At 40.2% G+C, this 25,282-nt stretch overlaps 1 protein-coding gene across 5 annotated transcripts in view; it reads left to right on the plus strand.

Annotated features, from left to right (window-relative positions):
- The window catches only part of piezo1 (piezo type mechanosensitive ion channel component 1 (Er blood group)), a 340,271-nt gene that overhangs the window by 177,171 nt on the left and 137,818 nt on the right, over positions 1–25,282 (plus strand). For 3 of the 5 annotated variants that reach the window (XM_072596043.1, XM_072596039.1, XM_072596042.1), the window contains 3 exons: positions 254–413; positions 20,560–20,740; positions 22,174–22,387. In XM_072596043.1, coding sequence (XP_072452144.1) covers positions 254–413; positions 20,560–20,740; positions 22,174–22,387 — 555 coding nt within the window. The remainder of the gene's footprint in view (positions 1–253; positions 414–20,559; positions 20,741–22,173; positions 22,388–25,282) is intronic. The other 2 variants (XM_072596044.1, XM_072596041.1) reach the window with 1 other exon arrangement.

Genomic DNA, 25,282 nt, shown 5'->3' on the forward strand with positions numbered 1-25,282 from the left:
TTTTCTATGTCCACTTTATTCCAGAGTTGGAGATTATGGATGGCCTAATATTGAACTGCAATGACTATTCAACTTCATTTCAGCTAGAGCTCATTGTCGAAGAAAGCATGTTTGATTCCAATATACTGTAGTGGATTGGATTCAAAACTCTTACAAAGTGACCATCTTTCAATCCAGTTTTCTGTGCCAAATTGCTATTTAAATAATTACTAAAATATGATTGGAAATTATTTTTTTTTTCTTTCTGTTCTAGACTTGATCTGAATGATGTCCCAAACTGTGTTCGACTGGTTGCTCCAGATTTGGGCATATTTCTCATTAGCTGCATTACGTTAGCTTTTTGTAATCGTTTGACAAAGAGAAAGAAGACAACGCCAAGCAGAGAGGAAGAGAATGTGGAACCGAATGAGGAGGTGAGAATATTTCTAAAATGATATTGTATTTTTTGTAGACCGTTATTCATTAACTTTGCATCTGTTTAGTAATGTTGATATTGAATACTAAAATGCAATATTATCATAAATGTTTTTAACTTATAAAAACTGAAAGAACTGTGAATGCTGCAAATCAGAAATAAAACCAGAAATTTCTGGAAAAGCTCAGCAGATCATTTATGGAGAGAAATCAGAGTTAACGTTTTTGGTCCAATGATCCTTTTAACTTATGTTGGTCCTTTTTTTATATACATTATGTGTATTTTCATTCCCACTCTTTCCATTAATAAAGTTCTTTCCTCTTCATTCCAAATAAAGGAGAGATAATTTCTTCATAAATGTTGTATTGAACTCAGAACTGTCTTCTAGAAGGCCAAAATAAGGTTAGCAGTGGAGTTAACTTGCTTTTTGATTTTGTGACTTTCATTGAGAGATTATTTGGTTACCTGCTGGGATGGGTCCAACAGCAGGCAGAAAATAATTGTTGAGTATGTGGAACACACTTATGTATGAGATGATACATCTGAATATTACTGTACAAAATATTACTGGACAAAATTTTCAATGGTTAAAAAATTCTCCATATATTTTACTTTGACCATAGGAAAAACCTGGGCAAAGCCATAAGGGGTGTGTAAAGTTACTGGTGGGAAATATCTAATGCTTGTTAGATAGCTAATCGCGAAAGGTCTGTAGATACTTGAGTGCTTTAATACTTAATTCCTGACCATAATGCTGCACATTTGAAACATAAAAATCAAGTGGACAACCAGTAAAAACGGATAAGATGACTTAGCTTCCTAGATCTCACCACCTTCGATTTTTAATAGTTTTTTTTAAAGCGTGAAGCAAAATGGGTTCATGGTGTTCTTAAAGTTTGCCTGTTGATGCCTGATGTCATAGTTGGCCTTGTTGTAGTCGTCTTGCTGAGTGAAGACAGTAGTAAGAGGATCAAAGACCAGCATTGGCCTTTAAGTTATATTTTTTCTTGTTTTCCTCAAAGGGTCAGGAGGAGCAGGAATCCTCCCTTCCCACAATTTATTGTTTTGTTTGTCAGAAATGTTTTTGTCCTGGCCAATGTGACATCTTTTTGCTGTTTGAATTTCCACTCTGTCCAACTGGTGCTCTCTGCCAGTGTAGGGCAAGCAGCTGACCTGGGGGGGGTTGCAGGTGAAGCCTGGCATTGACATCAGCCATGCCCACCTGAATCCTGACGCCAGTCCATGTTTCATTTTTAATCTTCCAAGTGTGTAAGTCAGATGAAAATATTCTCTTGCATTCATCTAATGATTGAATTACATAAATACAATTCTTGTTTGTTTGTTCCTACTTTTGCAAGCTGAGTATAACTGTCCATTGTTCCAAAGTATCACAAGATGTGAGAAAACACCAACAGGCCATTCAATCCAACAGGCCTATGCTGGTATCCAACCCATCTACATATTAAGTACATCCTTGCTATCCACCACCTAAGAAGTAAACTTCACATCCTCATATGGCCAGTAATGGAGGTGTTTATTGATGTTCAGTGCCATTTCCAACTGCTCTGATACTGAAGCAATCTGTGCCCATATTCTGGACAATATCCAAACTTGTGGCAAGCAAAATTCACACTGCACAAATGCCAGGCAGTGACCATTTCCAATAAGATACAACCTTACCATCACATTGATGTTCAGTGACATTGCCATCACTGAAGCCCCCACTATCAACATCCTGTGGGTTACCATTGTAGACGGCATGCTCCTGGGGGTGGTCAGGTTGTCCATCACAGTCACGTGCATGGCCTAGATCCAGCAGGGTACTGGAAAACCACATGTGGTCTGATCCTGCAGTGATCCTTGACTCATCTGACACTTGGGAGAGCTGGATGACCAGAGTTTGATTTTCATCGGTGAATTCAAAGAAGGCTAACAGCTTCATTATAATATTTAAAGGATCAACCTGCTTTCTTGAAGTAGATTGATCATCCACTCTCTCATTCCACCAAATTGTGGGCGGCACGGTGGCACAGTGGTTAGCACTGTTGCCTCACAGCGCCAGAGATCCGGGTTCAATTCCCGCCTCAGGCGACTAACTGTGTGGAGTTTGCACGTTCTCCCCATGTCTGCGTGGGTTTCCTCCGGGTGCTCCGGTTTCCTCCCACAGTCCAAAGATGTGCAGGTCAGGTGAATTGGCCATGCTAAATTGCCCCTAGTGTTAGGTAAGGGGTAAATGTAGGGGTATGGGTGGGTTGCGCTTCGGCGGGGCGGTGTGGACTTGTTGGGCCGAAGGGCCTGTTTCCACACTGTAAGTAATCTAATCTAATCTAATCAAAATTAAAACCAGATGTCAGTGGGTTAGGGGCAGGATTCAGATTTTGAAGATTTTAACCTCTCCCAACATCCTCAATTTTGAGGATTAAAACTCATCCTGTTGGTAGAACACCGATGTCCAGGCAGTGAAAGAAGGCAGGAACCTAGTCTTTGGACATTTTTGTAAGACTCATTTACAGAAACACACATAGAGTATCAAATATGTACAACTGTACATAAATGTAAGGCAAGGGTGAGTTTCCAATGCCCACCATCTGAATGCAATTAACACTCAATTGATATATGATTAACACCCTTTGGGTCAATTTGTCTCATTATAAATTTTATATCGACATTCGCAATGGAAAGAGCCTGTCACAGTGTAATTTAACTCTCTGTTGTTAGTGTTGAAATGCTTTAGTTTTGTACTTTTGTCCATACTGCAGAGAAACTGCTCTGTTCAAACTAGCTTTACTTCTCTGTTCTCTAATTATCATCACTCTTGTTATTTAGCTACATATATAAAGTAAAAAGAAATGAAGACTTTATGGAAAAAAAAGACTAAGTATGACTTTTAAAAAGGGACTGACTTAGGTCTATGTGGTCAATTATCCATCTGTTCTATCTTAGTTTCACCTGAAAACAGAATTTAGTAATGATTCCCATGTGCAATGAGATGAATTGTTATTTAAATTAAAAGCTGTCAGGATGAACTGATGTGATTCTGTTTATATTCACTGTAATTCCAAATTTGCAAAAACACCACTTCACATCTGATTAAGAATAATTTAACAATTTCCCACTGAGCAAATGCATATCGAATTAAAAGATTTTGGGCAACAAACACAGCAGACATTTTTTGGAAAGGGCTGACCCTTCTGTATATCAGTTTTAACTGGAAACTGTTGCACAAGTCAAAGACTGCACGACTTCACTACTACACATTGTGCATATAAAATGAGAGTTGCCAAATATATTTAAATAACCCTCCCAAATTAACAATGCAACATCTTGGCATACAGAAATTTAATATTACTCAGTTTTTTTAAAACAAACTCAGCAGGTGCCTTTGAATTGTCAGACACTTTGTCACTTTCAAGCAGTGATACCAGATCTTATTTTGAAATTCTATAGCCCTTGGCATTTGTCATACAACTTTGAGTATATGAGTTAGGATGTCATACTGAGGCTGTACAGAATGTTGGTGAGGCCTCTTCTGGAATATCATGTGCAGTTCTGGTTGCCCAGCTGTAGGAAGGATATTATTAAATTGGAGTGGGTTCAGAAAAGATTGACCAGGATGTTGCCAGGAATGAAGGGTTTGAATTACAAAAATAGGTTGGATAGGCTGGGACATTTTTGACTGGAGCATAGAAGGTTGAGGGTTGACCCTTATAGAGGTTTAGAAAATCATTAGGGAGCTAAATAAGGTGAAGAGTAAGAATTTTTTCCCTAGGGTGAGGGAGTTCAAAATGAGGGGCATATCTTTATGAATAGCTGCTAATGGGGGCTATTATGAGCTGACAATGCATTGTATGTGGTAGCAGGCCATGTGATCGTAAGACATGGTGTGGAACCCACTTGGGAACGCTGCAGCCTTCTGAACTTAGGGCTTGAGGCCAGGTCCTTATCCCAACTGCCAAACATGAGGAGGGGGAATTTCAAAGTGGAAACAAACAACATTAGTCAAAGCAGTGAACAAACTTAGTTAGTCTATTATGAAAGAAAACAATACCCAGATTCACTTCTCAAGATAAAATTGTAAAGCAGAGAAGTCACGGTAACAGTGAATAGTTCTGGTCTCTATTTATTAAAAAGGTTATAGAAGAATGGGACAAAATGCAAAAAGGATTTCTAGAATCATACCAGATCTTAAAGGTTATACTAATTGGGAAGGTTGAACAAGACTGCTCCTTCTCTAGAAAAGGAAAATCTGATAGATGTGTGTCAGACTCGCAAAATTCAATAAAGAAACAGAGAAGCTGGTTTACTTACAGACAAGACCAAAAGAAGGACCATAATTATAATGAATCCACTAAAGGATTCAGGAGAAATTATATTGCCAAAAGATTGTTTAAAATACAGAACATTGTACCATAAGTAATTGAGGCAAAAGAAATAGATGCACTCAAAGATTAGCTCAAGAAACATGTGAAGGAGAGAGGTACGAAAGAAAATATTGATGGAGTTAGATGAAGAGGATGGGAGGAGTTCATAAATGTGGACATTGGTCTTTTGGGCAGAATGCCTTGATTCTGTGGTAAATACTGTGTCATAGATTCCTTTTGATATAAGTTTGTGTTCAAATGTTTAATTGGTTTAGTATTGGCTCACAGTTCACTGGAAACATCCTACCAAGTATTCGCAAAAGAAAACTTCACTATTTGATTTGTTTCACTCAGGAGAAATTTTCCAATCATTTTCATTCACAGTGTTCCCACTCAAAGTGCAGAAAGAAAGACTAAAGTCACAACATACTTCCATAATGACATCTGGAATGCTGCCATTTCCATCATGACCACACTGTTGTGTTTGCCATTATAATTAATGCTTATTTATTAGGTTTTGTTTCCTCCAAGTTTGCATCCCAACAGGAAGACCCTTTCATAATAAAAACTCCCAATTGCCCCTATAGAAAAGTAAACCACACACTCTCTGCTGAACCATTCTCACTCTCCACCTTCAAGCAAGCGGAGAAAATAAAGACAGTCATTGGAAAGGTGGGATGCGCTGTGTCTGCACTTAAGGCCTTTCTAAAGGAGGTCAGAGAGAGCCTATGGAATCGGCTTTGAGTAAAAGTGTTCTTTTAATTCAGCATTTGGAGCCTGATATCCTAGAGGCAACAGCCACAAGAATCATGACAAAGCCAATGACAGTGATTTTTTGGAAGCGGAGCTGTTTGAGCAGCTTATGGAGCTTAGTTCATCTTCAAGGCGTTAATATTGATGCACTGCTTAAAGCTAGCAAAAAATATGAAGCAGTTGTAGCCAGACAACAACAACTGCAAGCATTAGGTGCATTTACCAGCAGTAGTGTAGTAGCCAAGATGCAGAGACCAAGAAGGTGATGTGGGAAGTGCAATCTATTGCTCTGGTTGCAAAATTGTCCTGTAACAAGATCTCTGCAAGTCATGTAGTACTTAAGAGCAATATGCTCACCTATGCAAGAAATTTGGCTTCAAAGGTGCAACCAGAGATTATAACGGAAAACAACTGAACAAAAGTGTGTGCAGTATGCTAGCAGCTGCAAGATGGAGGATGCCAGAGACCTTCACAAAGATAGGCACAGAAGGTCAAGCTTCAGAATGGAAGAACCAGAGGGCACACAGATTTTCCACATTGCGTATGTGACACATTTGGATGATGTCAAAACATTTGGAAACACTTGCCACTAATACTATCAAATGCCCAAAGAAAATTGGCAAACTTGAACTTGAAACCATGGTTGACACTAGAACTAGTGCAAACGTGTATCCAGACAATTGAAAATCAATGACACAATCTATAACAATAAAATTAACTGCATTTAAAGGGTCATCCATCTCTAGTATTGGTACACTGAGAATGAAATGCTGCAATGGTGATTCTGCATGGAACCCACATGCAGGTATTTTATTTGGTGAACACTAACAGCCCAGCAGTAGCAGTACTACCATTGTATTTGGAGCTGACAGTATGACCTTTCACAAGATCACCAATATACCAATTGCAACAGAAGAGACCAAGGATACTTGGATTGAGTCAGTCCAACTCTTAAGACAAATATTCCCAGAGAGATTCAACACCAAGAGAAATCACAAAACCTCCAAGAAAGTGCAATATTCGTATAGAAAAAAAAACGTAAAAGTGAGCAGGATGATATGGAACATTGTGGTAGTATCTGTCATGTTTGGGGGGTGGGGGTAGGGGTTCTGGCTGAGCCATGCCTAGTTGCTCTTGAGAAAGTGATGGTGAGCTGCCTTCTTGAACCACTGCAGTCCATTAGATGTAGGTAGATCCACAATGCCTTAGGGAGGGCATACCAGAACTTTGACCCAATGCCACTGAAGGAATGCTGATATGTTTTCGTGTTGGGAAATTAGAAGTAAAGTAAAACCCTGTATCCGCGGTTTACCGCAGCCCAAAAATATCACATGGGGAACATTCCAGAAATAATTCTGGGGGCTGCGGGGAGGTAAATTTCCCATTTAAATGGTAGGGTTCGCTACTATCTGCGGTTTTGGGCATCCACGGTAGGTGTTGGAATGTATCACCTGCAGATTGGGGGGAGCACCTGTATATTGCTCTTCTTTGTGTTGCTGGGTCAAAATTCTGGAACACCCTCCCCAGCAGCATTGTGGGTGTACCTACACCAAATGAGCTCCAGCACTTCAAGGAAGCAGCTCAACTATACATTGAAACATCGAACTAGTACTGTTCTAAAGAAAGATGGTATAATTAGGGATGTTTGGATGTAGCGCATTTAAATGTTTTTCTAAAAAGATGCCCAGCAAAATTCTAACATGAGAAGAATAGAATCCCAAATTCACAAGAGCTACATACTTTTCCAAGGTGGGTGCCAGACATGGATACTGGTTGGTTTACTCAGCAAAGGAATCTCAATACAATAAATCACTACTTTCAGAAAACATTTGCAAGGCATTGCTTCCAGAGATTTACCTTTCAGTCAGTCTGTCAGACAAGAACTGTTCCAGCAGTGTTTGGACTGAATTACAGAAAATATTCCTTGATGTTGCTGACATTGCTGCTGGTTTTGCCTGTGAAGAGTAAAATGAATATCTATACAATTTTTAATGGCATCTTGTCATGCAGGACTTGTCCTTAACAGTAAGAAGTGCCAGGTTAAGATTAATACATCGCGTTTTTTAGCTCAATCTGTTCAGGTTATGGGATCCATCCTGACCCAGCCAACACCTGAAGAACCTGCTCTTCACGATTAAAAAAAAGTTCCTCAGAGAAATCTTAGATTTGTTTAAATCACCAGGACCATAGATATCAAACTTTTTTTTTGGAAAGCAACATCATAACGGGAGCTCCTGAGGAAAGACAACTTTATGTAGAGCAAGAGGATCATCAGAATATCACTCAAACAGGCAGTGTCAGCAGAGATTTGTATCCTACAGGACTATACCCCAAGGAGGAAGACAGTCCTGGAAATTGATGCATCTTAGAAAAAGCTAGGAGCATACATACTGTAAGATGGCAAACCAATTGTATTTGTGTCCAAAGTCTGTTGGAAGCACAATCCAATGATTGCAACGTGGAGCATGAAACATTTCCTCTGGTATATGGTATCATAAGATTCCACATGTACTTGTTCACTATGGAATTCACTGTGGAAACTGATCACAAGCCTTTGGAAATGATTTGGTGCAAACCACTGATAAATGCACCACTGAGACTACAATAGCTTCCAATAAAATTGCAGGGATTTGGCTTTGATGTTGTACAGGCTAAAAATGGTTGCTTCAAATGCACTGAGCAGATTAACAGATCCGGATAAGAACACAGAAATTCCACTAGATAAACAACAAGATGGAAGACGTACTTAGAGTCAATTTGATTTAGTTTTGGTCAAATGCAGCCAACTTCAGGAAGAAACAACTAATGATAAACTACTGAAGTCACTATGGAAAACTATCATAGAAGAATGACTCGACACAATACTAAAGATACCAGACCCTCTCCAAAGCTTTAGAACATGTCAAGATGAACTAGATACCTCGAGGTGTAATATTTGAAGGGAAACAAATGCTTGTACCCAAAGCTCTGCATCAGCATGCATTGTCACATTTCATCAGGGACATGTGAGCTGCAGGCCTAGAATGAGGAAGTTGCTTGGCTTGGGGCACTGCATATTGACAAGGAATTGATAATTGTATTGAGAAGTCAGTGACCATGGGCAAGACATGCCAGAATGACCAAGCAGAACAGCACAAAGAACCTCTCCACTCTCAAGAGATTCTAGAGTCAAGATTACAGTGGTGCTGGAAAAGCACAGCAGGTCAGGCAGTATCCAAGGAGTAGGAAAATTGATGTTTCAGGCAGGAGCTCTTCATCAGGGCTTCATCCTCCTTCCTGATGAAGAGCTCCTGTCCAAAACGTCGATTTTCCTGCACCTCGGAAGCTGCCTGACTTGCTGTGCTTTTCCAGCATCACTCTAATCTTGTCTCTGACCTCTAGCATCTGTAGTCCTCACTTTCGCCCTCTCGAGAGATTCAGTCAGTCCCTTGGACCAGTAAGCATGGTTACAAATTTCTCCCAGTGACTGACTAAGTTTCCAAATTTCTAATTGTCAGACAGTTAAAAGATACTTCAAGTGCACCTTTGACAGACAGAATGTGTACTAAATTCAGTCTATCTGGTACTCCTGGAGAGAGAAGTTTTAAGAAAGACAAATCTACAGTCAGATCTTGGTCACAGACTTTATCAGCAAGTGTGTAGAGGACTGCATACCGGGGAAGTCAATCTGGGTGTTCCCCAATAGGAGACCCTGAATGAATCAGAACATGCAGAACCTGCTAAAAACCAGGCATGAGGCCTTCAGATCAGGAGACCCACTCAAACGTAAGGAATCCAAGTATGAATTTTGCAACGCCACTAAGACAGCCAAGGACCAATACCGATCCAAACTAGAGACCCAGACTGACAATGGCAAGGACTGAATGACATCACAGGCTCTAAAAAGAGACAGTGCAAGACAGCAGACGATGACCCATCCCTCCCAGATCATCTCAATGCCTTCTATGCTTGCTTTGAGCAGAATTTCGGTGGAGAGGTAACACCTATTCTGACAAGTCCTGGCGAACATATTCCAACAGTCACTGCATCAGAGGTCAGATCTGTTTTCCTTCGTGTGAATCCAAGGAAAGGATGGGACCAGATGGAGTACTCAGAGTATGCGCAGATCAACTGGCAGAGGTCTTCTCGGACATCTTCAACCTCTCCCTGTAGCAGGCCACTGTCCCTGCCTGTTTCAAGAGGACCAACATCATCCCTGTGCCTAAAAAGACTCATGGAGCATGTCTCAATGACTACCACCCAGTGGCCCTAACTTCAGTGGTCATGAAGTGCTTTGAAAGGCTGGTCGTGGCATTAATCAACTCCAGCCTCCAACTACTCAAGACCCATTCCAATCTGCCTATTGGACCAACAGATCCACTTGCCCTTCACTCCTCCCTAAAACATCTTGACACCAAGAACAGCTACATAAGAATCCTACTTATTGACTACAGTTCAGCCTTCAACATTATTATCCCCTGGAGACTGATTACTAAACTTAGTGATCTTGGACTAAGCCCCACTCTCTGCAACTGGATCCTCAGTTTCCTGACCCTCTGGCCACAATCAGTGATGATTGGGGACAATATTTCATCGTCACTAACACTCAACACTGGAGCACCCCCCCCCCCCCCCCCCCCCCCCCCGGGTGCGTACTCAGCCTCCTACAGTACTTACTGTATACCCATGACTGCGTCGCCAAATACCAGTTTTACAAGTTCGCTGATGACACCACCATAGTCAGTCGAAGCTCAGGTAGCAACGAAACAGACTACTGACGGGAGGTGGAAGACCTGGAAAAATGGTGCACCGAGAACAAGCTAGCTCTCAATGCCGGCAAGACCAAGGAATGTTACTCATGCCTCCTACACATTAACAGCACAGAGGTGGAATGAGTGGAGAGTGTCAAGCTCCTGGGAGTGGTCATCCACAACAAGCTTCCTTGGACTCTTCATGTGGACACACTGGTTACAAAGGCTCAACTATATCTCCTCTTCCTCAGGCAGCTGAGGAAATTTGGTATAACGGCAAATACCCTTGCCAACCTTCTTAGGTGCGCCATCGAGAGCATTCTGCCTGGATGTATCACTACCTGGTATGGCAACTGTACCATTCAAGATAGGAGATGGTTACAGAGAGTGGTGAACTCGGCCCGGACAATCACAAAGGCCAACCTCCCATCTTTAGAATCCGTCTACCAGGCCCGCTGTCAAGGAAAGGCCACTAGCATTCTCAAAGTTCCATCCCAACCTGGCAATGTTTTTCTACAACCTCTACCATCGGAGAGAAGGTACAGGAGCCTGAACACACGCACCAGCCAGTTTCGAAACAGTTTCTACCCAACTGTTGTTTGAATACTGAATGGACTCTTAACATTCGCCTGTGCCTGTGTTTTTGTTTTTGCTGCTGTTTATCTATTATTTACTTATCTATGCGACTTAACAAAGTGATCTGCCTGTATTGCTTGCAAGACAAAGCTTTTTTACTGTGCCTCGGTAATTCGATTCAATTCGATTCGACCTCCGAAGCACGTGTTAACCAGAGAATAAACCATATTACAGTCTTGAAACATCCCAGGTCTCACTGTGATTTATGCTGCTAAAGTACTGAACATAAAGTGGAGGCCAACAAAACAGGATCCTCATGTTGACGTGTTACACCTTCGGAATTACATCATTAGGTATGAACTTACCCTCACCAGCAGAGACCCATGTTTGCAAGCCAAGTTAGGACAACTCTGCTGAGTCATCCATGTTCTCCGAAAGACTGAACAAACTTCTCAAAATCAGAAGGAAAATGATGATGGTACATGACCTATATGCAGGTGTGTAGTACAGAATGTCACAGCCTATCTAACCTACCCAGTGATCTGCAGAAGTTTGTAGTGAGCCTAGGTCCTGTGGAGCAAAACAGAGAAGAAGCAGAAATCAACTGTAAAGCACTTCAACTTTGCATAGAACACACACAAGGATATATACAGATAACTAAGGTGTGGAAGATCATCTTGACAACAGTCAACGATAACAACATGGAAGACAGCACTAACAGCACGTACAAGGTGAGAACAACCAAGTGTGAAACCTAGACCTTCATTTGCCTGTTTTAATTTTGTTTTCTTATTTTTATCCTCTCTGCTATGCGACAGCTCTTCGAGGAATATACTGGTCTTCTTCATTCTGTGATTGTTGTTCTGAGTCAAAGAATGCAAGGTATACTTCGGGTGGAGGCGGGGGATGTTTCAACTGAAAGTTGATATGCTTCAGGTGTCTAGACAGTTGTTCTTTCAAAACAAATCCATTTCCTTATCCAAAGACAGTTCCGTATTTCTTTTTGGCTAAGTCTGAATTGCGTCAGGTTTATTGAAAGGTTTCTCACTGTGAGGCCTTGAGTTTATTCACTGTATCTTATTAAACTAGCATTGTTAATTCCCGACCCTGCCTCTGTGACATTTTCTCACTTGATTTCAGCCCCATTTCAGAACTTACTGGTCCTGGCAAAATCCACCATTCAACAGATATCTCCAGAATTCACTGGAATCCTTGTACTCATGCAATTTCTAAAAGCCTGTTGTGCACCCAGACAAGTGCTGTCTGTCTGGAGCTGCCCTGTCTTGGTGCTGACATTTACCCCAGCCATGGCAAACAGGGCGACGTCAGTGCCCCACTTTGTAGGCAGGGACATAGCGGTTCTCTGGATAAGGTGTTGAAAACAAACAGAGCCATGTTATATACACTGGCCAGAAATTGAGATGCCGTGTAGAGAATTGAATTCCATGTGACTAGAAATCCAAAACATATCCTTCAGAACAAAGTTCAAGATGATAACAAAGTTTAAATCTTTACAGGAAAACAAATTAAAGTATATGTACTGGAACCCTTCCAGTCTGGAATACTTGGGACCATGCTATTTTTGGATTTTGGAATTTTTTGGAATATAGAATGATGTCAAAGTACTGAACTACAAATGTGTAAACTGCACACACTGGATGTAAACTGGTGCCTGAAGAATAACGCAAAGATAAAATATTGTAAAGCAAGCTTAAACATGTGGTACTTACCTGAAAGCTGTATTTTTCATATTTTCACTTCTGAAGTAATGTACTAAAGTCATATTGTGAGTTGTTTCAGTGTGCTCAAAGTATTTCAGAACAGGGAATTACAGCCTGGAAAAATTACATTGTACCACTGATATACCTCAGCTACCATACTCAGGAAAATTTCACACCAACTTTCATTCATCATAAAACATCTCTACAAAGTTTTTTTGTGTTACCGATAGAACTTATTTTTGCATTAAGATTCTTATTATCCACTTCACTTGAATAATTGTATATTATTTTTCATTCAAATTTCTTTCTTTCTACCATGGCTGTTTATATGTGCTTGCAAAGATGAACATAAATGAAACATTCAGCTGTCCTAACTATTGAGAATTCATTATATAAACCATTATGGGAAAATTTCATGTGAAAAGTTTCATGTGTTGTCATATGTAACCTGTTTTTGCCCATTACATTGAAATGCCTGAGTCTAGGGAGAGGAAAACTATTCTGGATTCTTGCTCCTGATTTCTGTCCAGTATCTTTGATTGCAAGTGCATATGTGTAGATGAAAAATGAGAAATTTAATTTTCTGTTCTTCCTTCCTATCATGAACTTCCAATCACATGTTCACTCCTGTTTTCATCTGTACTGTTGCCTGACACTGTTGTTGCCTCAACTCAACTGCTGTAGAAACCTTCATTCAAGCTTTTGTTACTTCTAGACTTGACTATTTAAAATGTCATCGTTGATCTCCCATGTTCTACCCTCTGTAACCTTGGTTGTCCAAACATCTGCTGCTCATGTCTGAACCCTGTCCTCTTCACCTGTCACCCCTTTACTAGCTAATCTATATTAATTGCCAGTTGATGAATGTCTTAGTTTTATAATTTTCATTCCTCCTTTTTAAGTTTCTCAATATCCTCATCCCATCCCAGCTCTGTAATCTCCTCCAGATCCACACACCTTTGAGATATCTGTGCTCGTCTAGTTCTGGCTTCTTTCGCCTCCTGGTTCTTAGTCTTAAAATAAAATGTTTTCTTAGGTACAGACACTACATAAAATAAGATGTTAATGCTGTTACTTAGCTCGATCAACCAGTGCTTGTGTGAATTTATCAGATGGCATTCATATCTGTAGTGTCATAACACAGTCAAAAACTTATTGAAGGAAAAATGAACAAAAATTGTTGAAGAGTTAAAGGAAACATTGGTTTGACAGTAACATTGAGCAAATACTGATGTGCTAACAATAACAATGGCAATAACTTACATCAATATAGCATTCTGAATGCAAAAAATACATGCAGGCAAGGTGGATTAGCCATGGAAACAGGGATAGGTAGATGGATGGGCTGCTCTTCAGAGGGTCAGTGTGACTTGATGGGCCATATGGCCTGCTTTTACACTGTAGGGCTTCTTAACAAAAAAATCACAAAAATGAAGTCCTCAGTTTTTCTGCAGCAATCCTCCTTTTAAAAACAGTGCATTTTGAAACCAAGGGTAAAACGTTTCTATTAATACTTTGGGGTTCTGATCCATCATCAAAGCAAAATGCAAATCCAACCAGCTTGGGTTAGTTACAGTTAAAAATAATCGGTGTTTATTCACTTAACGTTTGTAGTAGGACAACCTCAAAAAATGATGACCCGTTTTTGTGTTTTTGGTGGAGCTAGGAGATCTACAATTCCAATAATTATTCATGTAGGTGCTGTGTTAAAAGAAGTTAAAAGCAGCTTTGTCAAGAGTGTGGTTTCTTGACAGAGCTGATGAACTTGGAGAAAGGTCAATCATACGCATGAGAGATCTGGTCTATTCATAGATTCAAAGAGTTGTTATGGTTAATAGATAATTAGTTTATATTTCTGTTTGGGGCATCTGAAGGTATGCCATGTTACCTTGGAGATGGGCAGTGGGATTTAAGACAGTTCCTTTGTTTAATTTATCTCTGGATGTTTCTAATAGAAATATCTGCAGTCAGCTTGGAAGCAGTCAGCCAACAATCAACTGAGTCCTAAAATAGTGGGTGCAAACAGGGAAAAGAGTCTATCCATAGTCAGGTAGCATGCAGGGCTTTAGGGACCCAGAGGTATTGTTGATAATTAAATTCCTCAGCAAGAATGCAGCACATGTTTGAGGGTGTGGTGACAATCACATGTACCATCTATGAGATGCAACTGCAGAAATTCACCCTATCCTTAGACAGCTGCTTCTAAACCCATCTAGGAAAAGATACATGGGAGCAGTTCCAACTGCACGTTATCCTCCAAGCCATTCACCATCCAGGCTGTTCCATCAGTGTTGCTGGGTCAAAATCCTGGAACTCCCTCCCTAATGGCATTGTGGGTCTACCTAAACCAAGTGTAGTGCAATGGTTCGTGAAGGCAGCTCATCTCCTCCTCCTTCTCAGGGGCAACTAAGGTTGGGCAATAAATATTGGCCTCGCCAGCAATGCCCACACTCAAAGCAAAATTATCCACTTATTTTACAAAGAGTGCAATTTATTGTCATAAGCACTTATATGATAACCAGATTAAAATATGACCCTTGCAGAAGAGGTTCTAACTTTTCCAATCTGCTGGCAGTCCTGTCTTGTATGATAATATGGTAATATCGATGACTAAAGCAGTCTTGTCTCTATTGTTGTGGTTGAGCGAACGTAGATGGCAGACTGTTTGACCAAAGGGGCATAACAGTCTGGATAGTTCTGATTTCACTTCTTTATAAGTGTGCACTTCCCAGAAAGGGTAACTGGATCACAATAAGGTGTGTGAAAACCCTATCTTATTTCCTTCTCCCTATCCTGACTGAGGCCTAGTAGCCCTGCTAGCTATGATGAAGGGAGTTAGCACTCAGTGGAGATTGAGCTTGGGAACTGCAGTTTGTTTAGATTGATTACAAGCAACTAAGTAGGTGCACAAATTCTGACTCATATGTGCTCGTGAGAAATGGGAATAGCTATCTAGCTTATTTCTTCCCCTAGTTCATATGTTTGTGTTTTTTTTCCATCCTTAATTGCACTCAAAATGTTGGTGGTATACTGCCTGTTTGAATCACTGCAAGTCTGTGAAATGTTGGCAGATCCACAGTGTTGTTGGAGAAAGAGTTACAGAATTTTGGTCCAGCTGAAGGGAAAAATGATGTTTGTCAAAACCAAAAAATAGAAATTATTTTCCTTTGGCAAAAGTATATTTGTGCACAGTGTTGATTTCATTTGTGGAAAAAAAACATCAGTGGCTTATTGTGTTCAACTGAAGTCTTTAGTTATCATGTTGATAAAAAATATTGTGAAACTGTGATGTGGAGTAATGGAAGGGCAATAAAACAATTCTATTTAACTTCAATGATTGAACCGAGTCAAGTATGGGATCGTTTGAAGGAGTGGGTATTGATCTGTAATATGACTCCTGATTTGTATGACATGTTTCCAAATAAAAATCAAAGTAGGTGAGTTATTTGCTAGATTTTTTTTCAATATTGATGTTAACAGCAAAACAAAATGTGGAATGCATTCAGCTAAAAGGTTTTCTTTCTGCTGCCTTACTCTTGAAATATGCAGCTACTGTTCAAGTTACATTCCCATTGCTGTTGCACAAGCTTAAGTATCTGTTTGCGTTGCAGTTTTGTGGGTATTAAATGTGCTTATAATCACTCATTAAAAGTTCAACCATGCAGCTGGTCTACTGAGAGCCTGTAATGAAACTGGAACAGCTAGATTTAATCAACCCACGTGGATTTCCACATTGACAATAAAATAAGAAACATGGATTGAATATGAAACAAGGTAACAATCAAAGGAGAGGTCGTTGGAGACATGACCAATATATTTGTAGCCAACGCTAAGTAGCAGATTATATGATAGATTAGTAAATAATAAATATAAGAGTCATTCTTTTTAATCTTGTATTGCTAACAATATTGGCAGTTGGGAATATCTCACAACAGGATCATTGTTCACATGAATAGTAGCATGTTTTGGGAGAACTAACATCTTTGAAGTTGGATCATTGAACATCAAAGAAAATTTAAGTATTTCAGTAACGAAGTTCAGTTACAAAGATAATAAAATTAAACAATAAACATTTTATTTATGAGTTTACATTTTTTTCATAAATATTATAAACAGATGGACAATTAAGATGAAGAGGTTCTTCGCTATAATACTTAGATTTATTGACTATAATTGCAATCAAGTGAAATTTTCATTTAAATGCTTAAGTTAAAGAACATGAAAGACGTTTATTCTTTCTTGAGCTAGTTGAAAAGAATTTGCAGTGGTTTAAGTGTCTTTCAAACACTTTAATTCATACAGTGTGGAAATAGGATACATGCCCATAAGCATAACACGATTTCTGACTTTCTGTAAGGAATAACATAAAACGTGTGCATGCAGGTGAGTTATAAATCAATTAGAAATAAGAAAAATAAATTAATTGATTTTTTTTTGAAAATGCTTCTGGCTATCATCTTTTAGTGGCATTGGAAACTAAGGATAAAGTATATAATGTAGGAAAAATGCAAAACCGACTCCATATACCACATGATGACTGCATTTTTCAAACCAGTTGTATTTTTGTATATTATTGTTATAACTGTAAAGCAATTAGGAAGCAAAACCTAAAACTAGAACTATAAACTGGTTTATGTCCTGTTTCTTTTAAGAAGCAATTAATCACTGTGGCTGGAACATGAAATTTACAAGCATTTCCCAGTGTGCAGCACACTGATTTCACTCACTCTTTATCCAATCAACAGCAGTTAAAATTTGTGACATTGTTCTCTGAAGCCAACAACTCTAATCCAAAAGGTTGTGTTGCCTGTTCAGTGCCAGGATTTGGGACATCTGCTCAGGGTTGGAAAGGTAACTTACAGTGAGATGGGGAGATCATTATCCATATAGGTACCAATAGCGGAGCTAGGACTAGGAAAGAGATTCCGTGTAGGGAGTATATGAACAGCTCGGGGCTATATTTGAAAAGAACCTCAAAGGTAAAATCTCTGCATTACCTGAGCCGTGAACAAATTGGTGTAGGGCAAATAAGATCATAGAGATGTAGGAATGGCTCAAAGACTGTGGCAGAAATGGGTTTTCATTAATGGGACATTGACACCAATACAGGGGAGAGTGGCAGCTATATCCTTAGAACCATCTTTACCTGAACTATGGTCAGACCAGTGCTAAAATATAGAAAGTTTGAAAGAGTGATGGGGTTCCTCAGAATATGAGAGAAAGCTGGCCAGTAAAATATAAACAGTTAGCAAGAGCTCTACAAGTATTTAAAGAGGAAAACAGTAACCAAAGCATTAGAGAACAAGACTGGGGAATTGATGATGGAATTTGGTTAAGAGTGCAGCAAGTACTGGAACATCGATCTTCAGTACCATTGCCAGAATGTTGTTAGGGCCCATAGCCTTTTTTGTATCTAGTGCCTTCAGCCATTTCTTAATATGTCGAATGAATCAAATTGGCTGGAAACTGGCATCTGTGAGGCTGGGAATCCTGAAGAAGGCCACTTCTGGCTGAAGATTGTTGCGACTGCTTCAGCCTTGTCTTTTCCACTGATGTGTTGGACGCTCCTGTCATTGAGAATGGGAATATTTGTGGAAACGCCTCCTCCAGTGAATTGTTTAATTGTCTGCCACCATTCATGACTGGGCATGCCAGGACTGCAGAGCCTAGATCTGATCTATTACTTGTGGCTTAGCTCTGTCTAACACGCACTGTTTCTGCTCTTTGTAGATTCACCAGATTGACACCTCATTTTTAGGTATACCTAATGGCGCTCCTTGCATGCTCTCCTGCGCTCTTCATTGAACCAGGGTTGGACTCCTAGCTTCATTGTAATGATATAGTGAGGGATGTGTTGAGGTTGCAGGTTGTGGTTGAATGCAGCCATGTTGCTGCTGATGCCTCAATGCCACATGGATGCCCAGTTGCTAGACCTATTTGAAGTCTTTCCATTTATCATTCTGTTTATGTCACACAGCACAATGAAAAATATCCTCAATGTGGATTCTAGCCTTTGTCACCACAAGGGCACTGTATGATGGTTATTCTTATCTATAAGAGAGATCCCAGAGACTGGAGAATAGCCAATGTTGTTCTATTGTTTAAGAAGGGGAACAGGGTTAATCCAGGAAATTAAAGGCTAGTGAGCCTTACATCAACTGATAGGGAAGATTCTTAGGGATAGGATTTGGTCACATTTGTAAAAGTATGGACTTATTAACAATAGGCAGCATGGCTTTGTGTGGGGAAGGTTGTGTCTCACAAATCTGAGTATTTTGAGGAAGCGACAAAGATGATTGAGGATAGAGCAGTGAATGTTGTCTATGTGGACTTTAGCAAGGTCCTTGACAAAGTCCCACATGGCAGGCTGATGCAAAAGTTGAAGTCACATGGGATCCAGAGTGAGCTGATAAGATGGATACAGAACTGGCTAAGTCATAGAATGCAGAGTAGTGTTAGGAGGATGTTTTTCTGACTGGAGATCGTGACCAGTGGTTGTCTATAGGGATCAGTGCTGCAACTCCTGTTGTTTGTTATAAATGACCTGGAGGAGAAGTAGGTGGCCTGATTAGTAAGCTTGCAGATGACACAAAGATTTAGGGGAGCTGCAGAAAGTGAGGAGGATTGCTAGAGGAGATAGCAGAATGTATATAGACTGAAGACTTGTTTGGAGAAATGGCAGATGGAATTTAATCCAGACAAATGCGAGGTGATACATTTTTGGAAGATCTAATGCAAGAGGGAAGTAGTCAGTAAATGGCATCACAGCACAGCATCACAGAGGGATCTAGGCTTATTAGTCTCCAAATCCCTGAAAGTGGTAACACAAGTGGATAAAGAATGCATATGGCATTGTTACCTTCATTGGTTGGGGCATAGAATATCAAAAATTGGCAAGTTGTATTGTAGTTGTATACAATTTTAATTTGGCATATTATGTACAGTTTTGTTTGCTGCATTACCAAAAGGACTTTAGAGAGGATACCAGAAACAGTTTACCAGGATGTTGTTTGGTTTGAAGGGTATTAGGAGAGATTGAACAAACTTGGTTTGTTTTTACTTGAACGTCAAAAGATAAAGGGTGATCTGATAGATGCTTACAAAATTACAGATAATGAGAGACTTTTCCTGGGCTAGAAATATCAATTACTAAGGGACAAAGGTTTAAGGTAAAATGTGATAAGTTTAAAGGAGATGGGAGAGGCAAGTTTTCTACCCAGAAGGTAGTAAGTGCCTGGAAAGCACTGCTAGAGGAGGTGGTGGAGGTAGATACAATATCAATGTTTAAGAGGCATCTTGACAGATACATGAATAGACAGGGAATAGAGGGAAATGGAGTGTGTAGAGGCAACAGATTTTTAGTTTAGAAAGGCAGCATGTTTGGAGCAGCCTTGGTGGACGGAAGGTCCTCTTCCTGTGTTGCACTGAACAGCTGCATCTCCAGCAGACATACTGGTGAGGATATGGTTGAGTATCTCCTTCCCTCTTGTTGGTTCCTTCACCATCTGCTACAAACCCAGTCTAGCAGTTATGTCCAGACTGGTCATTAGGGCTGCTGTCAAGCCATTTTCAGTGATGGACATTTAAATCTCCAACCAAAGTACATTCTGTACCCTTGCCACCCTCTGTATGTCTTCCAATTCGTATTCAACAGATGCTAGAACCAGATCAGACATGATATTATTGAACGGTGGAGCTGGCTTGATGAGCTGAATGGCTCCCAGGTCCTATTTTCCTCAGTCTGCATAGCTCCACTTTAAATGTTGTGCATTATGTGGTAAAAGGCTCTTGGAAAATTTCCTTTCTAAGATACGGTATACAACCAAAGAGAAATCTGACTAGTACATATTAACGTTACCCAGTTTCTCAATAGTGCTAATGCTGACATAGCTAAATATTTTGTCTGGCAGTCAAAAGTGCAGAGCTTGGAGTTGACTCATCAAAATTTCTATGTCGATTTGTCAATCCCAATTTCCAACTTAGCTTGTGTTTTTGCATGTAAGCAGGATGAAGATGAGGAAGGTGTGGACTTAGAAGATGCAACAGAGGATGAAGAAGATACAGCTGAACAAGATCGAAGGAGACGGGCCCGTACAGCTGCACTAGCTCGGCTCCGGGTAACAGCTCAGAAACTCCTTGAAGCTACAGGGAAAGTTGTGGCCATTCTGTTTCTGGCTTTAGCTGGTAAGTTTTTAAGAATGACTAACTGCTTGACTGACTGTTTGTTTTTGTCATGACAAAAGCATTTTGAAAGCACGAGTGCTGGGCAGTGACCTTCACCAACAGGACCGACTCTATGCATCTCCCTCTGTCATTCCACAAGATTACTATCATTGAATCTACCACCTACAACATTGTCAGTGTCACTACTGACCATAAACAGTCAGGACAGGTTACATAAATAGAATAGCTGCCAGGACAGGTCAGAAACTGGGTGTTCTGTGATGTTAGCTCAATTCTTGAGTTTCTAAAGCCCATCCACCATCTTCAAGCACAAGGCAAGAGTGTGATGGAATACCCTTCACTTGCCTGGATGAGTGCAGCATCCAACAACATTCAAGAAGCTCACACCATCCAGGGTAAAACTGCCTGTTTGATCAGTACCCAATCTAGCACTGTAAACGATCACTCTGTCTGGCACTGCTGCTCTGCAGCAACGCATCAAATCTCCTTCAGAAGCATATTCCAAACCCATAACCTCTATCACGGAGAAGGACAAGGAAGGGAAAGGCTTGGAAACAACAGCACCTGCAAGTTCCTTCCTCATCACCCAGAACATTTTGACTTTGAACTGTCTCTGAGTCAAAGTCCTGAAATGGAAAGTGTGGCTGGAAAAGCACAACAGGTCAGTCAGCATCCAAGGAGTAGGAGAGTCAACGTTTCAGGCATAAGCACTTCATGATTCCTGATGAAGAGCTTATGCTCAAAACTTCGACTCCACTGCTCCTCAGATTCTGCCTGACCTGCTGTGCTTTTCCAGTGCCACATGTTTTGACTCTGACTCTCCAGCATCTGCAGTGCTCACTTTCTCCAACTCCTGGACTGCCTTACCTGAACAGCATTGCTGTGCCTGCATCATATTGACTCCAGTCATTCAAGATGTTGGCACACCACCACCTCCTCAATGATGGTTAGGAATAGGAGTTAAATGCTTGGCTTGTCAGCAATGACTACATCCCAGTAATGAATAATAATGAAAGAAGTAGTTTGGTCTTTTCCATTTTGATGATGTGCTGTAATGTATGTTGGCACAGAATCAGTGAGATAATTTCAATGCTTTTTTCTCTGTGCATGATTAAAGTTAGCACTTTTAGTCCAACATATCAAATGTTGAGCTGGTCACTACAGATGTAAATTGTAACTTGCTTTCCTTTTCCATAAACTCCACTGGTCCTCAGATCATATGTGCAAGTGTTTTAGCCTGCGGAGAATTTGAAATGTACCTGCTTTCTACATTCCCTACAGTGAAGTGCTGCAATAGCTAAGAGCTACTCAGTGGGGAAAAGGCAATAAAACTTGAGAAAAATATTAAAGGAAAACAAACAAAAACAAAAACGTTGCTAAATTTTTATTGGTTAATTTATCTTTAATACTGATGCAGTGTTTTGTTTTGGCAGGGATTACAGTTCCATCTGCTTTCTCTGGAGTTTACTATCTGCTTTTCATTGGAATTAGCACTTGGTGGGCCTGTCACTTGCCGATGAGCCATGTTGGATTCAATGCAATCTGTGTTATGGTGGCATTTTACACTGCGGGCCATATTATCTGCCTGTATATCTACCAAACGGCTTTCATCCAAGAGATATTCCCCCCCAGTGGACTTTGGTCCAGGTAAGGAAACATATTTATTTAAAGATATATATAAAAGTTCACTGTGTTGGCCAAAGCAGTCCAAATCTATTTAAGACTAATGTTCAGAAAAAAAATCCTAAATATTACAATGATTTTAATGTCTTATTAGTTTTAATGTCTTCCATTCATCACAGCTCTAGCATGTTCTTATTACCAGGCTTTTTTTGTAATAGGAAAATGAAGCAAACATATGGAGGAAGTATTTTGCAAAAGAAATTTCTTTTGGTGCATAAAAAGAATTAGATTTTTATTGAGGCTATGTCTTAATCACACAAGCACTTTTTAGTACTGGCAGCTTTCCACTGTTGGGTTCTAATTTACGTTGATGAGCAAACAGTTCATTTGACGTTATGACAACTGCTGGAGAGGAGAACAGAGTCAGTGAAATATAGCAAAAAGCCCCAGATTTAATTCTACGATTGATATTCTAACCTCTGTGCCCAGCAAAATATGAAACATTGGTGAAGGTAAAGTGGAGATTGTGGGTGTCCCACCCTTTCCTACTCTGTCATTGTTTTTGGTCTTTTTGCTGGGTGCAAAAAGACCAAATGCCTTATTCTTAGGAAGTACAGTGGGTTGATACAGTTATAATGGCTCACAGTGTAATGCAGACACTTCGCCCTGTAGGACATGATTCTTTCAGCTTCTGCAGTTGTACAATAAGTCCTGGTATTTTTTTTTGTTTGCAAGGCCAAGGAGAGCAGGTGTTCTACGAGCTCTGCAAGAATAGTATGTGCTGCTGCAGTCTTGGGCTCCTCCTCCTCTCTGAATACCCCTTCATGTTAGCCAACTCAGCCTCTAGGTCACTTGACACTGCACCAAATCGGAGTGCCAATTAAAAATAGGGTGTTTGTTTGGTAGTGAACCAATGCCCACATCCTGATACAGGGGAGAATCAAGTGGTTGGTTGGCTACCATCAGTGGATAATAGCTTGCTTATTTGGCAAGTGATGAGAATTCTGCAGATATTCTCGATGCCCCAAATACGGAAAGGCAAACTGGGTTTCGCCACCTTCCTCTTTGTTTACTGTTCACCCTTTGAAAGCTCACATTATAGATTTATACTTGCAGAACAATAAACGAGTATGGTTGGGACTGTACCTAACTATACATCAATACTTTCCGAAAAAGAGAATCTCATTTATAATAGTTTTATTTAGTATCATTTACATTGCCCTATTTGAATGTTTTTTTTCTACAATTATAGCATGAGGAAGTGTCCCTGACCACAGCCGAGCTGCTTCAGATGCTTTCTTTTCAAATATTACAGCCAAAATATGTTGATAAAATTTGACTATTTTAATTCATTGAGGAAATTTTGGAGATTTTCTACTAGTCACTTACAATTGAACACATAATTTACATTTTGTTCAGTTTTAAGCATTGCAGCTGACTAACATTTCCTCAGTTGTCAGTTTATTAAAATGTATGTTTTTGCAGTGCAAAATAATCAAAACAAACAACTCTTATTAAGTATCACAGGATTGTCAGATTTCCTACATTGTGAGCTGGGGTCTAATGATCAATTCTTGCACCTCTGCAAATATTGGTTTTATTGCTGTTGCATGATCCTCTTGAGTCCATGTGTAGAGGGAGTGGCTTCAGGAACCAGCAGTCACTGTGTCATGCTGATTGACATGTGTGGACCCTCTGAGCAGTTGTACAGCTTCAAGAGAATGTTGGTGCCTCTCCCCAGTTCTATGTAACTCTAAGTAAATCAGGTGGCGTATCAAGCAACGCAGTAATCACAACGGTGCTTACCATGCGTCATGGCAACACTTACAGTCTCTCCCAGCAACTCATACAGTCACAACCTCCACCCAGCAAAGCTCATTCATCACCCTCAGAAGACTTCAAATGTGCATCAGTGAGAGTGAAGACTTAAAAGGCAGCCAAAACGTCAGAAACCTTTGAAGAAAAAGAAAGCTGGAAAAGACAAAGACATCAAATCATGGTCAGGATGTCAGAAGACTTCAATTTCAGGACTAGAGTGCAGCAACTCTGAAGGGCAAGAAAGAGAATCTATGCAGACTTGGAAGCCTAGCCATGAACTGGAAATACTTTGGAGAAGAAAAACACCTTATCGGCATACTTCGACAGCAAGAAGGAAAAACTCAATTACTCACCCAGGTCAATAGTTTGTAGCTCAGATAAATGCCTTACCACTAGCTCAAACATTCGATAATCTGAAACATCTAGAGTGAGGCCAGAATCTAGAGCAGAAAATGTTCAGGTCAGATAGCATTTGTGAAGAGAGGAAGATAGGGTTACCATTTTGTAAATGTATTTTTAATTGGTGAAGAATGAATTGTTAACCTGCTGAGTGTTTCCATTTTTTCTGCTTTTCTTTCAGATTTCCATCATTATTTGTGGAATTCTGCTTTTTGTGTCTGAGGGTAAAAGAGTGTGATTTTGACAGAAACTGGTTTGAAATTCTTCACTTGTCTTCCCTGTAGAGCAGTTACTTTATGGCATGGATTTGATTGATGATTAACAACATTTTAGATTAGATTACTTAGTGTGGAAACAGGCCCTTCAGCCCAACAAGTCCACACCGACGCTCCGAAGAGCAACCCACCCAGACCCATTCCCCTACGTTTACCCCTTCACCTAACACTATGGGCAATTTAGCGTGGCCAATTCACCTAACCTGCACATTTTTGGACTGTAGAAGGAAACCGGAGCACCCGGAGGAAACCCATGCAGATGCAGGGAGAATTACAAACTTCACACAGACAGTTGTGTTCAATTCCACACAGGAATTGAACCAGGGTCTCTGGTGCTGTGAGGCAGCAGTGCTAACCACTGTGCCACCGTGCCGCCCATAAGTGTGGTGTTGTTGACTCAAAAGCCTGATTGTAACTTCTCGAACAA

This window comes from Chiloscyllium punctatum, chromosome 26 (assembly GCF_047496795.1).
Source record: "Chiloscyllium punctatum isolate Juve2018m chromosome 26, sChiPun1.3, whole genome shotgun sequence".
NCBI lineage: Eukaryota > Metazoa > Chordata > Chondrichthyes > Orectolobiformes > Hemiscylliidae > Chiloscyllium > Chiloscyllium punctatum.